General features: G+C 45.5%; 1 protein-coding gene across 6 annotated transcripts in view; it reads left to right on the top strand.

The window, feature by feature from the left end:
• Nucleotides 1-15,119, top strand: part of CTIF (cap binding complex dependent translation initiation factor) — a 148,280-nt gene that overhangs the window by 96,462 nt on the left and 36,699 nt on the right. For 4 of the 6 annotated variants that reach the window (XM_075739723.1, XM_075739726.1, XM_075739724.1 and 1 more), the window contains 2 exons: nt 10,594-11,035; nt 12,770-13,099. In XM_075739723.1, the coding sequence (XP_075595838.1) occupies nt 10,594-11,035; nt 12,770-13,099 (772 nt within the window). The remainder of the gene's footprint in view (nt 1-10,593; nt 11,036-12,769; nt 13,100-15,119) is intronic. The other 2 variants (XM_075739725.1, XM_075739728.1) reach the window with 1 other exon arrangement.

Consider the following 15,119-nt stretch of genomic DNA (forward strand, 5'->3'; position numbering starts at 1 on the left):
CGTGAGCTGGGCGGCGGTAATTGCCTGCGCGTGCCGCTGACTGTGCGTGCAGAGTGCCTTACGCTGCAACCTCTCCACCCATCTGGGAGATAACTCACCTTATCTGGGGATTGCCACACCGTGCAGCATCAGCAGAAGGGCAGCAGGTTTTCATTTGCAATTAGATGTGCTAGTGGTGTGCTGGAGCTGGTCAGGAGGTTAGTAAGAGAAGGAGGAGAGCTGTGATGGGTCAGACCAGACCAATTGGCTTGGTGACCAGCAATGGACACCAAGAGGAGCATGAGAAGAACAGGGATAGGGTATGCATATAATGCTGTTTCCCAGCAGTGCTCTCCTCTTCTTAATGGTTGGACTCGATGATCTTAAGGTTCCTTTCCAACCTAAGTGATTCTGTGATTCTCCAGGAATTTAAACTTTGAGGATCTGCAGGACCACGTTTGCTCACCTGTGTGTCCAGTAGCTCCTGATGGATTTTCCTTTCATGACTTTGGCAATGTGCTTTTTGAACCCTTGTGAAGTCCTCGTACTCACATCTCGTATAACATAATTGCACAGTTTAGCTGCATATTATGTGAAGAAATACCTCCTCAGCATTTAAAACAGGTTTTGCCATTTTGAAATTGAGACCATCAACAAAAGGGTACAGCAGCGCCTGCTCTGGGATCACCTGTCATTCAAGTCACCTGGTTGTTATTAATGTTGCTTTGGTAGCTGATGATGTGATTTATTTATTTTTAACCTGTCTGGCAGGAAAGCCCTCATCGCATGGGCAAGCGTAGGGTGCTGTTGGGTCAATCAGCTGTAGGAAGAGTCATGGGGGAGCAATGCAAGAGCTGTCCCCAGGGAACGCAGACAGAGATGAAACAACACCGGGGTGTTCTGTGCTCTGTCAACCTCAAAGTACTTTTTGGCTCTCAGCATTCCCGCTTTCCCTGCAAGGAAACCGAGGCAGAGAGGAGGGAAGGGGCTGTGGTTGGACCTTCCCCCATTGCAGACCTTGCAGTGAACCCATAGCTGCCAGATTCTCGTATGTGTGAACCCCGTCACCCATGAGAGTGTCCTTCAAGGCTGCTCTTTTAGTGTCATGTAGTACAAAACACAACTGTCTACGTGATGCTATTTCAGCCAGCCAGAATTGAGGGAAGGAAATATAGCGGCAGGTTCCTCTGCACTAGGAAACTGATCTGTTATTGAAATGGCTTTCTTTTTTGGTGGAGTGTTTCCGGCATGGCTCCTTGATACTGGAAATGGGTTTATCCATCTACACGTTGTTTTCCAGCATAAGTTCATGGGGGTGTTCTCAGCAGCCACTCACTGGAGTTAACATAAAGTGAAATAACTTGTTTCTTTCTCCTGCTTTCAATCCTTGAATGTAAATGTGCCGTTGCTGGTGATCACTTGGAATGAGCACCGAGGGCTTTCTGCTGCCAGGTTGCTCTCCCAAGTTATCTGGCAACTGAACTGAGAGGTAAGGGCAAGCAGAGGTTGATTCTTTTGATGAGTAATAAAAGGTTTTATGGCATCTCCTGTGTCGCACGAGGTCTTTCCATGAGACCTGGCCTATTTGAAGAAGCCCAGCAGCACTTCAGCAGTGTGGCTGCGTGGTTTGAGTGGTGACTTCAGTTTTTGGCCATGGCAAGTAGCCACCCTCTCTTCAGGAGAGCATTTACCACCCGCTCCTTCTCCCTGCAAGCCCGAGTTGGGGACATTGGCCGTGGAGGCCTGGGAGGGAGCAACATGCTGAAGCTCTGCAGGGCCTCCTGGCATGGTTAGTGTGTGAAGAAGTTGCCAGCTCGAGTTGTTTGGGCTCTTGTTGCAGAAACAATATTTCTGTCTGACCCCAGTTAGCAACTGATGTTTGCAAAATAAAGAAGTCAAGGCACTGGAAATACTTTCCATTCCCGCTCTTGTCTCAGCCCAAAATATTAGTATTAAAAATATTGCATCTATTATATGCAGCTAATATCTCTGCTGGCACGTAAATCACTCAGGGATTTTTCATCTCCGTATAAAAAAAAAAAAAGTTAACTGTGCTCTATTTTTGAATATTTGTTAACTGTTTTGTTTCCATTTATTCCTACTGAAGCCACAGCAGTCTGTCTCCAGGGGACCATCTGTGGGAAAGAGAGTCCCTAGATTGATTCGGAAGGTGCCGGGGTCATTAACAGGCATGAAGGCGCTGAGTATCTGCTCTTTCTCTGATAATGTCTTTATTTAGCATGACAGCCTCCAGGGCATGAGTGGACAACAGGCTGCTTTATTTTATTTAAACTAACGTTGCTCCATCCATTCCCAGCATTGTGCAGATGCTATGGACCATCCCAATTTCCCCATTAAAGCTGGGGGTGCTGGTCCCCAAGCAGCAAGAGGCAGCAGCTTCTGCAATGGAGCTGCAGAAGGTGACCCAGCTCTGTGCCTACCCTCAGGTTGTGTGTTCCCATCCAAACTGATGAGTGGAAATTCATCCAAGAGAAAGCAAATTTTTGGACTGGTTCAGACCCTGGCACAGCTCAGTGCATCCATGTGAGCATTGGGGGTAGCCTGAGAGAGGAGGCAGGAATGGGGTCAAGAGGAAACAACTCTTCCTTTGACAGTGGGACAGAGTTAGGTAAACATTTTGGGGAACTGCTTAGGATTATCACTGGTGCAATAAGTCAATGTCCAGATAAATCTTAGCTCCCAAAGCTCTATGTTAAATGCTATAGCATGCTGCGTAATTTGTAAAGAAGTTTATTTAATGTGCTTGATTAAAAGGCTTCTGGCACACATAAGTCCAAAGCATCTCTGCTCCTTGAGTTGGTGTTTTACCAGATCCCAGTGTCGGAAGTAATTGCTTGCCATTGACTTTGGGTCAGCTCATGTGTCTGGACAGCTGTTAGGAGATCCTGTCAAATCTTGCCTTAGCTTCTACATGAAAGACATTTATTTCTTCACTAGAAAGCACTGGTATAAATAGGATATGGAAAAAAAACCTAGGATGTCTCCTTACTTGCAGGTCAAAGAGTCACAGAGGTCTAAAGGAAGACAGCTGAACAAAAAGGCAGCAGGTGGGGGCTCGTACTACTATTTAGGATGTGTCTTGAGGGACAGAATCATGGAGGGATGGTGGTGGGCTGTGTCTGTGCATTTTGGCACGGGTTTAAAGTTCATATCTCTTGGAGGATTATCAGATCTTAGGATAACTGATCAGCCTTGGTGTATTTTTAAAGGAGGCAGCCTGGAGTCTGCGATATAAGCTCTTTTACTGCAAAGTAGTAAAAGATGAATCTATATTCATTCAACTCACATTCTTATCAGTGGTCCAGGATCTGTGTGTGTTTGCACTCAGCAGATGTTTGGGAAACATTGTGTACTGTGGTTGTGTCGTTCCTTTAAACTGTTTCAACTAAACTGGATTCAGTTCCTTGTCACTGTATTTTCCTATGGTTTTCATGTAGTTTTTGCAATCATGTTTACAGTACACTAAGAATCCAAAAACATAACTCCAAGCAATGTAGTTTGTGAAGTGAACCATTTCCAAGCAATTTCAACATGAAATCGCTGCAGTGATTTCTACACCAGTCTGGGCAGTCAGCCTTGAAGTCCAGGGGGTGTCTTCCTAGCTGGTTGCCCGCTCTGTGCAACAAGGGCCTGCATCTGGACATCCCTAATGATTTGTGGGAGATCCAGCAAAGCATTTAAAGAGCTGTTTTGGAGCTATCTCACATGCCATCTGTACTTGGGATGTCTTTCCCAAGCTGGTGTTGCAAAACAACTACTTAAATTCCTCCTGAAGATTCATTTCCATGAAGCTTAGAAGAAAATAGCTGACTCAGGCAGCCTCTGCGGCCAAGCGTTGCAGCATGTGAGGACTTTCATTGGACTTCAGCAGTAGACAAGTTTGCTCTTCAATGCCTTGCTCAGTCCACTCTGATGGACTTTGTGTTGTGTTCTTTCAGCCCAGCAGCGCTACCTTTGCTCCTGCAGCACAGCCTGCAGACTGGGCGCTCATCTGGTGGCCCTGTGAGTGAGGTGTCTGTCACTGTGGTGTGAGAAGTAGTGGACACTGATGGTGTGAAGTCATTCTGCAGTAAGGTACAGGGAGAAATCAGATCCACGTCTGTGTTTGGAAAGGGCAAATCAGTCAGCATCCTATAGCAGAAGATAGTGCATCCCATGATGAACCATGCTTTGTGTCAATCCTACACCCATTTTTTAGATGTGTTACTGTGTGAGCACCTTGGGTGTCTCTGTGTGATGCCCTTCAATCACAGAATCACAGAATGGTTTGGGTGGGAAGGGACCTCTAAAGGCCATCTAGTTCCAACCCTGCTGCAATGAGCAGGAACATCTTCAACCAGATAGGTTGCTCAGAGCCCCGTCCAACCTGATGGGGTTGAAACCTTGAGTGTTTCCAGGGATGGGGCATCTACCACCTCTCTGGGCAACTTGTGCCAGTGTTTCACCACCCTCACTGTAAAAATCAATGCTACCTTGTTGCTTTAGAGTGAGTCTAGTTATGTTGTAAAGGCCAAACAAAATCATCTCTAGCAAACACAGACAAACGTGATATCCATGCCCAAGGGAGGGCTGTCTACAGCAGCTGCACCCCAAGACCAAGGCGATGATGAGAGGAGTTGTTCCCAGGTAGGCAGCTTATCTGAACATTTCTTAATGCTTTTCCCAGCAGCCAGATGCTGTGAGCCTATTCAAAAACATCTCATAGTGTTGTTTTTGTTGGCTGTTCTTGTCTTCTAGAGTTCATTGAATGTTTTTGAGGATGCGTACGTGTAAGACCTAAAGCATGCATTATATCCCAACTATTCAAAGATGATTTCAGATCTTGATCACCACCATTTTGGCAGTTGGATTTTCTACACTTTCAAAATGCTGTGTCCATCCAGATGCATCGGCTGGGTCTAGCGATTGGGATAGACTTTAATCCCGGTGACAGAAAGGCATAAAACTGGTGTGAATAATTTCATTTTTGTTTTCAGGAGTGAACATGACATCTTGTTCCCTTCTCATCTGAGAAAAATGCAAACAAAAATGAAACTGGAGCCAAGCGAAACCAGTTTGAGAGAGAAAGCCAAAGGGAAAACACACAGAAGTCCTGTGTTCTTCATCCTTGGAGCTTGTGGTTGTTGCTTTCTGTGGGGTTTTGAGGTTTTTTATTAAATTGTGTGGAACCGTTAAGCTTATTTGAGTGTTTCCCATTCTCAGTCATAGCAAGGATAGAAAATGGCCATGGCTGGACTGTGGTGCTCCCTGCACTGAGGCAACACTGAGTTGTCATTATACATGCATGTAAGACACCAGTGTGCCTTTGATGGAGGTGGGCTTGGTAAAGAATACTTTTGGGGGATGTCAGGCCTCTAGAATAGAGGCCTTCAGACCTTTCTCTTCATTATATTAAGCGCAGTACTCCCGTTGACATCCCAGGGCAGAATTAGACCTCCAGAACCAGTTTTAGATGCTGTAAAATTCCACCAGCTCCTAACTGGGATCCTTCAGACCCTACAGTTTGGACCACGATGTCCCTTAGGTGCCCAAAGCCAGTGATGATGGGCGTTTCTGACCGCCGCAGCACTGCCCTGCCCAAACCCTTCCAGCAGTGCCTGCTCGGGGTGCCAGTCGTTATTTGTGGAGCTGCATCACGCAAGGTGAGGCAGCTGGTCTGGCTCGAATATGCGTAGTTCAGACAGGCTGGGCCTGGAGAAATTGGTTTGTTCAGGGGATGTTTCAGAGGACTTTGCTTCTTTCAGTCCTTTCCCTTTTCAGTATCCTGGGCAGCTAGCTGGTACAGCAGGGAGGAACCCGGTTGCACCCATGTCTGTGCATTTAACTCTTAACTCTTGACTCTGAGAGTTTTATTTAATTTCCCTCCCTCAATGGAAAATTACTGTGGGATTTTTCAAAAAGAAGGTGGGAGAGAGGTGGCCCTTCATCTCATAGAGCCAGCCCCACCAGTCTTTTGTTTGCAGATGCAGTTGCTATGTGTCTGGGGGATGCTCTACTCTTCCAGCATTGGGGGATGCCATGGATAAGTAGGATCTGGGGTCCTCATTGGTGTAGAAGGTCCTACAGACTCCATTTCTGCAGCAGATCTTAATCTATCCCTTATAACAGCAATTGGTAATTAATTGCAGGCAGGGTAATAGCAAAGCTGATCATGAGATACTCCTGAGACTTAGCATCATGTTCCTGGGCCTGATCCTGGCAGAGACATGAGATCCTGCCTGGGCAGAAGAAAGGATGGATAGAAAATTTCTGTCCACAAAATGCAATGAGGAATGTTTTCATTCAAGCACCTGCAGGATGAAGTGGATGCAAAAGGTTTGAGCTTGGTCAGGGCACCACTCTTAGTTCTCAACTTCTTGCTCAAGTGGCTGCAAGTCCATATTAGGTATTAATTGCTGGGTGGCCCTGACCATGCCCACTACTATCAGGCTCTGCATGAAAGCAGGACAAAACCAGCATCCCTCCACTGCGAGGAGCTTACCATGCCCCGGAGGGTTTCTCCCGTGGGAGAGTTGCCTGGGATTGAAGGCAAGCATGGTGTCCAGGCAGGTTCTTCAAAGGCAAGAGCCAGGATGTCCAGACCACCCAGTCCCTGAGACCACAGATGGGACCTCAATCCATTTGGTTATACAGGGTGCTCTGCACCACAGGGTAAATGTCTCGAGTGCCATTGGAGATGTAGCTCCTTACCTCTCAGTATTTGTAAGAACTGCCCAACCAAATCTCCGTGCAATCACCAGAGAATGTAACCCCGTGTTGTCCGCCAGCTCTCCACATGCCAGACAAACTGTGGGGGCTCTCAGAGGACTTGTCTCACTCGGGGGGGGGTTATGAGCAGGGCTGACGGGACAGAGCAACTGGGTTTTAGACCACAGCTGTCCACGTGTCTGGAGTTATTTTCCCCAGCCTTGTGCCTTCCAGCCCCTTTCCTTGGGAGTAAACGATGTAGTAAAAACTTGCAGGAATCGCGTATTTCTGAGCACGTAGGCTGGTAATCACTGAGACAGCTGAAGCCTTAGATTTGTTTGCGTAGGCTCTTCCAACAGAGCAGACATTTGTCAGATCTAAATTCTGTTGAAAGGTATTTCATTTTATTAATTAAATAAAAAAAATTCGTGGAGAAACGATAGCACAAGTGATGCTATCCTGTTTCCAGCTTGGCAACTCTGACTGTCTCCCCTTGGTTTTTAGTTCTTCTGCTGTTTCTTTGTCACTCTGAATGTCTCTCTAGTTTCCACATTGACCGATAGCCAAAATCCCAGTCCCACTGAAGTCAGGGAGAGTTTTGAGCTGCATCAGAATTTGGCCTTTGAAGTGAAAACAGTTATTTAATGTTAAATGGAGTCAAGAGGTAAGAAACCATTGTGCTGTCTAGATACTTTCTCTTGTACTGACATAGGGTCCCCCACAAGGCACTGTGTCATTATAGCAAAGGATGAGCAGAGAGTGACGGAAGAAGGATTTCCTAGTAACTGCAACATTTTTCTGGGGTGGATTCTTGCTTTTCTTGGAAAAGCTGCTGTGGGATTCAAGCTTCAGCTGTTCCTCCCTTTGGCATCACAAACATAAAAGCCTGGGTTGGGAAGTGCCTTTGGGTTCCTACATGGTCTGGTTGCCTAAGCTTGGTGGGTCACCCCAAGCCACCATCGTGGCACCTACACTCCTGCCCTTGAGCAAGCACAAGATTATTTCCATCAACTCAACGCACAGTGGGTGCATGTGGTAGGGTGTGCAGCTCCCCATCTTGCCCCTTTCCGGGGTTCTCTAGGTCCCCAGCACCTTGGTCACACCTGAGAGCAAGGATGGGTCATCCCAACCTCCCAGGCTTTGTGATTCTGTGCAGTCAAAAAAGTTTTAAGATCTGGGCCCTGTTCTCCCTGCTTTGGCTCTTCTTCACGGCAGAGTCTTATTTCTTCTTGGCTTTTCTTCTTCGCTGGGGTGTTGGGAAGATAAAAGCACACAATGAGTCTGCCTGAATGCTGGATGATCATCTAGACCCCTGCCTGCTGCCAAGTCACGGACGTTGCTTCTTGTTTGCTATTCTCCTTCCTTTTCCTTTAATTTTTTGCAAATTTTTTTCCCTAACTTGTTTAACTCTGGTGTTTTCCATCCTGTGGTCAGTGACTGCAGAGCTTTGGTTTGTGTTTGCTCTTCCCCTTGCCATGGAGATATTGCCTTTTAGCTGTCTTCTACAGGGACGGAGCTGCCTGTCCTCTCCCTGTCCTATTGCAAAAGTCCCAAACTGAACAATCTTACACATTCCACATTGGCTTAAGTGGTTTTTTGTAATCTTAAACCTTTTTTTCTTTCTTTCTTTCACAGCCCTTAAACAGAAATGGTTTGGTTTATAATACCATTATGTCTTTAGGAAAAAAATGTCCCTGCATGCATTTCTTGTAGGAATTTACGGCAGAGGTTGGTTCCCAGCTCATTTCCAGGCATTTTGCCTTACCTCTGCTTAAATTAAAGCTGTTTCTATGTGCAGCTTTTATAATTTCTGTGCAATATTTGCAATTTAAATACAGTGGCAGCCTGTCTGGCTTATAACCCAAGGCTGAAACAAACAGTTAAACTCAGATGTTTGACAGAAAGAAGACAAAAACCACAGAAAGCACATGCTGAATTATATCAGCAAAACTCTTGCACGCTTAAGCATGTGAGGGCTTAGTACTAGATAAGGGTTTTAACTAACTTTTATTTTGACATTCCCCTTTTAATAAGCGTTGCTCTTTATAAAGCGGTTTATGTGATTGCATTACTGAGAGGAAACAAAGAAATGCCAGGAAAACTTGATGTGGAGAATCTGTACTCATAAAATGCTTGTAAGCTCCAGCAAACAGGAAAGCTTCCCCCATGTCCTTTTTTTTTTTTTTTTAAATTCCCTGCCATTCAGCTTGCAAAAAAAAAAAAAAAAAAGAAAAAAGAGAAACCAACCCACATTGAATATCTCAGAAAACCGGATCTGGTGGTCTGAGACTAAACACAAATTCCTTCCAGTGCCACCACGAGCAAGCCTCTTCATGCTGCATTTGCCAAACACGAGCCCTCACTCTTCGTGGTTAAGAGCCAGTTGGCCTCAGAAAATAGGTTTTAACTCCTGGGGACGCCAAGGAATACGGATTTGATGGGCAGATGGCTTTGGCAGGCAGGGTTGGAGACTGTTAAGCCACTGACCATTGAAATGTATTTGTGAATGGCCCCTTCCTTCGTCCAAGCGCCCTTAGCTGAGTGGTGCAGATGGTGAAAATAAAATTGCTATGTGACGGGTTTAAAATAAACACTGCTATTTATCCAAACAGAAGCAGGGATTTGGGGTAAGGGATGAGGCTGAGCAGGGGGATTATAATGGATGCAGACCAGTGTGGTCACCGCAGTGCTCACAGTTGTTTCCCTGTTTCGGGGGACAATGCTGGAGAGATGTGCCTTGTGAGCCTCCAGTGCTGCTCCCAGCAGCCTTGTGAGGAACCGAGAGTTAAAGCATCCCATGTGCTCTCAGAGCCAATACTTAGTGTTAAAAAGCCAGCGGACAGGCAGGGAGCTGCTGCCGTGCTTAGGGCTAACCCTTCACCATCCTGGGCAAAGGCAGCCGATGCCGGGACCATCTCAGTCTTAATTGCATCCTTGATGATGGCATGCCAGCTCTGCCTCCTCCACTGAGGAGAACATGCTGCAACCCGTGTGGGAATCTGAAATGTCCAAGACTAACAAAGCATTTCTTCCATTTGACCGTTGGTTTTTGGGGGACCTACCATCTCAGCTAGTGGTTACAGGCAGCACACAGGGGCTTGCTCACCCCTTCTGAGCTGCTGTAGTCTCTTGAGCAAACCATTTGCAGACAATTCCTCCTCTTTGTGGCTGTTGAATTTCCATGTTATCCACTTGGAGCTGTATTCACCCAGCGTCCTATCCAGAGGTACTGGTCCTAGCTTCCCATGCTACTGGAGCCAAGCATGGTCCTCAACTTCTTCATGCATGTACGCATGTAGTGTAGCAGTGATGAGGGATGTGCATAAAGAAAGGCCAAACAAAACCATTTGGTGTGAGCACTTCTTTTACTCAGTAATTCCCTTTTTAGCTTGTTTGTTTGTTTGTTTTTCTACTTAGAAATTTCTGATACACTTAAAATGGTGCACTGCAAACCAACACAGCAGGATGCCGTGTTGGTACAGCAGAGGTGGCAGGCAAGAGGAGCAAGCGATGCTGCCAGGAGCTCCTTAGGTGTTCAGAAAAAGTATCTCCTGATATTTCTTGCCTGCCTGACGTGTTGGTGCTGAGCTGGGACTAACCAGCTCTTCCCTGGTTTAGTGTGGAAGTAACATAGAAAACACAGAAACCTCAGAGAGATTTTCCTGGGAACCAAAGACACATTATCTAACTGCTCATGAAAACTTTCAGCTGAAATATGCCTGCTCTCGATAGAGATTTAGAGGCATGAGTTGGTACAAGGTTGTGTTAAATGCCAAGAAATTGGCTCCCTTTTAGTGGTAGGGAGACTCACAGAGCCCACCCACAAAGGGTTAGGCTGTTTGGTGGGACAGAAGATATGTTGACCAAGCAGAGAGGGTGTGCTAACAACTTCCTTTAACTTTCCAGGAGACAGCAGAGACTTCCTGGTGGGAACAAGCCTCAGCAGCACACTGATCATCAGCAAGGTGGCACCAAACACAACAGGGACCACCAGAAACTCTACCAAGGAGGCCAGGCTCCTCACTCCTCAGGCAGGACAGGCCACCACGGCTACAGCCAGAACCGGAGATGGCACCACAACCAGAAGCACTCACCCAACGACAAAGAAACGCACAGAAATGCCAAAGAGACTGAGAATTTGAAAATTGAGGACACCTCCGTCTGCATGGTGCACATTCCCGTGGAGACGCACCGAGGCCCAGAGGCTGTGGAGAAGCAGTCTCAGCAGTACATCCAGGAGTCAGAGACCAAGCGGAAAGATAGTATTCATGAGCGCATTGGGGAAAGACCCAAGATCAATTTGCTTCAGTCTTCCAAAGACAGGCTGCGCAGGAGACTAAAAGAAAAGGTATTATTTCTTAGAGAAACATTTGAGTTTCCTTTTTTCCAATGGTCTGGCTGTTGGCTACTCTCCATACAAAGGGTGGGTTGGGCTCAAGGAACCTTTCCTTGAATGCACCTAACTTACCTTCATCTCCCAGTGTCTGTCAACACTTCTCTTGAAGTGTCTTCATGCTTCTTCAGGAGACCTTTTATTGACACAATGCTCTTAGCTCACCTCCTTGGTTGAGGTTGCTACCAGCTTGTGTTCTCCAAGAAGGACTGGAAACTCTCCCTCTACCCATGCAAAGACCCTCTAGAAGGCAGGTGCGTGCTCAAGCTGCAATGTGAGTGCTCCTTCCCCAGCAGCTGATCCCAACTGACTGCCTCCCAGCCTACAGAGCTCATCTGCTTTGCAAGGAGGTCTAAAAAAGGCAATTTGTCTCCACAATTACAGAGCTTTGACTTTTGAGTTTTGAATAGTTAGAGTCAGCTACATAGAAGTTGATATCCATTTATCTCAGCAATGAATTGAAACACCCTTATCTTTCCCCCTTCCTTCCAACAACCCAACAATAACAAAGCTATTCCATGCAAGTGACGGAGGAGAAATCCTTTTTGGAAACAATATTCAGACTCAGATTTCTGAGGAATTTGGAGATGATATCTCCATTTACCCTCTGTGAAACTCAGATTCTTTCCCTTGAGATTCTTTTGTCAGACTGGAAAATGTGTTCATGGGGGTCTCTCCAATGAGATTTCCAAAATGCGTAGCGAAAATAACCTGAACATGTACAATTCCATGGGACTGCATGTTGGAAATGTATATCTTTGAATGCATGTGCATTTACTATTTATGTATGTGGCACGACAGGGAGGAATAGATTTCTTTTAGTTATTTTTATGTTCTTTAAAGCAAATGGAAGTATAGCAGAAACTGTCAGAATATTCATTTTAGTGCCCACCATGCAAATTTATAGTCTTATAAGAAAGACATCACATAAGCTCCTGCTCTTGGGTGGGTGTAGTCAACACAACTGGCCTCGTCATGGCAGTTTTGGAGAACTCCAACTGCCAGTTGGCGTTGTCCAAAAAATTGCTACAGGTTTGTATTGTATAGCATGTTTCAAGATTGAACTAGGGGAGGAGAAAGGAGCAAGCAGAGCAAGGAGGATGCATGCCTGACAATGGGGGAAAGGGAAAAATGCGTAATTAAATGTTTAAAAGAAGCAATAAATTCTATGGTAACAATGTGAAGTGAGAAGTGTAACAGTCAAGTGATGGAAAAGTTAAGAGTTTTTCTCATGCTCTCAATTTAGATAATTAAATATATATGCTAAAATAGATAATTTTGTAGGATAGTTTTCTAAGCATTTTGCAAACAACAGTGCACTTTCAAAATAGAGGCAAAAAAATATCCATTATCACCATGTTGCAGACACCCCCAGAAACCTGTCCAAGATGCTAAAGGCAGTCAGGGGTGGTCAGACTTGGCATGCTGGCTCAGGACCCTCCAGTGGATCTTCTCCATGAGCCGAGGGGGAGGACTGTAGGATCGAGTGCTGTGGGAAATGGGGAAAGAGAATATTTCTGGGGAAGGACTCATTCACTTGTGGTTTTCAATGCTGAAATAAGGCCATTGTGCCTCTAAAAGATGCTTTGATTTTTCTATGCCTGTTTATATGTCTCCCCAATCCCCTTCCCCCTTCGCTTTTTGTGGAAGGACAAGGGCTGATATGTCTGTTTTTTCCTTGTGTAACAGACGCCTTGTCTTTCCCTTTTCACGGACCAGGACGAAGTCACGGTGGAAACCACCAATCCTGAAAAGAACAAAATGGACAAATTAATTGAAATACTCAACAGCATGAGGAACAACAGCAGCGATGTTGACTCCAAGCTCACCACCTTCATGGAGGAAGCCCAGAACTCTACAAACTCTGAGGAGATGCTGGGGGAGATAGTCAAGACCATCTACCAGAAAGCGGTGACAGACCGCAGCTTTGCTTCCACGGCAGCCAAGCTTTGTGACAAAATGGCCCTCTTCATGGTGGAAGGAACCAAATTCCGGAGTCTGCTCCTCAACATGTTGCAGGTAATGAGATAAAATTAGTTGGTTAGATGCCTGCAGCTTCACCCTGCCTGGTCTTACCATGCATTTGGACAGGAGCTGAGCTGTTGCCAAATTCCTTTTGAACCCAGTGTTGAGAGGAGAACAGAAGCATACCTGCAATTTTGTCTGTGCACATCTTTAATGGTTACCATAGATAACGTGGCACTGAGGGCATTGTCAAATTGCTCTTCATTCCCTTTTCATGAGCTGTATGTGGAATTATGGTATCTCACACCACGACCCATCTGTGAAATGAGTGGGTTGCTTGTGGCAGCACCATATGGCATGAAGAGAAGTTAACTTGGAGTGTCTTTCAGTGGAGGATCTTTGCCGCTCTTTTCAGCTAAAGTCCATCTCAGCACCAGAGATACCAAGTTAAGTCATGGTCCCTGAGTAGGCTGTTGGTTGCATCACCTGGCTGAAGGGCTCACTCCTGGTTTCTGATTGCAACCCAGACAGAAATAATTTGTGTATTTGCTAATTATTCTGAGTGACTTGTTTATTGGTGTACAGCACTGATTGATTGTTCTGCTCCAAAACCATCAGCAACAGCAAAGTTAGAGGGGTACAAAAAAAACAGTGGCTCTGAGAACTGGTCCATGACAATGGTGGATGATAAGGAAGCAGGACTGTCCTCAACTGCCCATGGTCTGCTGGGAGGACCATGTTTTACTGTAGTGCCACTATCAAAGCCAGGGGTTGCTTTCAGGAGAGGGTGTCACGTAGACCTCTGTCTTTCTGCCTCTCTGGAGACAGGACATATAGAGCTGAAACTACGAATTTCCATCCTTAATTTAATATGTGTTTCCATTTGGCCATTCCCTCACACACACATGTTATTTGCAGCACATATAAAGTTCTCATTTCATTTCTGTGTTCTCTGCACATGCTCATTGCTCCAGTTTTTGACACATCTTCTTGCCCTTCTTGCTCTTGTTGCAGATTGTCCCTTGGATGTTGTGCCTGACTGCCTGTACCTTGTGTGGGCTGAGTTGGCTTTTGGGCAACACAGCAAGCAGGGAAATGGTTGACGGTTGGACTTGATCTTAGAGGTCTTTTCCAACCTTAAAGATTCTATGATTCTATGAAATGAGGAGCAAAATAAAGTAATGAAAATCAACATTTAATGCAACCTAAGATAACCCATCTGAGCATCCTGCTCCTCCAATGCCAGATCACTTTTTTGTCTTCTCCCATTTGGCTGAGCAATGCTAAGAAATACAAAATAAAGTCCAGGAGCGATGGCCAGGGAGCGGCAGGGTGTTACCCCAAAACTGAGGATGATGGCAGTCCTTCTGGGTTACAGAGGACTCTTCCAACTTGCTTTCTTCTCTTGCCCCAGCATTTCAACCCTTACCAACAGACCCAGCAGACCAATTTATACTGCAATGTCATCTGCAATAATAACTGGCTTCGTATTCAGCTCTTCATAGCATGAATGGAGGATAAATAATATATCTCATGTCTCCAGAGAGTCCCAAAGTGCTTCCCGGGAACATGTAGCCAGTCTGGGTGTGATGGAAGGATGATGTCTGTCATGGAAAGCTGGGAAGAAATGAAATGTAAAGGATGAGCAGGGTGTGTGGGTGACTGAGTTCATGTGCTGGAGCAGGGAAAAATATGCAAAAGGGATTTGCTCAGCCCCAAACTGCACATCTTTTAAAAATGTCTTGATGGGGCAAAAGGTGACAGATCACTACAGGTCAAAAGCAAAGTGATATATGAAATTAAATAATTTAACATTTCCTTTCTGATAGTAAAGGATTTTGACTTTCTCCAAGCACAGTTTCTTCTTCCAACCAAAATAACAGGATGCAGTCACACAGATTCATGAAATACCTTGGTCACTAAACTGTGACTTTTTGCGATGCATTCAGGCTTGATAGCCCTGGCTGGAGACAGAGGCAGGTATGAAGCACAAAAAACTTGTTGCAGCTACCTTAATGTGAAATAAAGGGGTGGTTGATATTGATATATATTGTCAATATCAGTATGATATATT

This window comes from Balearica regulorum, chromosome Z (assembly GCF_011004875.1).
Source record: "Balearica regulorum gibbericeps isolate bBalReg1 chromosome Z, bBalReg1.pri, whole genome shotgun sequence".
Classification (NCBI taxonomy): Eukaryota; Metazoa; Chordata; class Aves; order Gruiformes; family Gruidae; genus Balearica; species Balearica regulorum.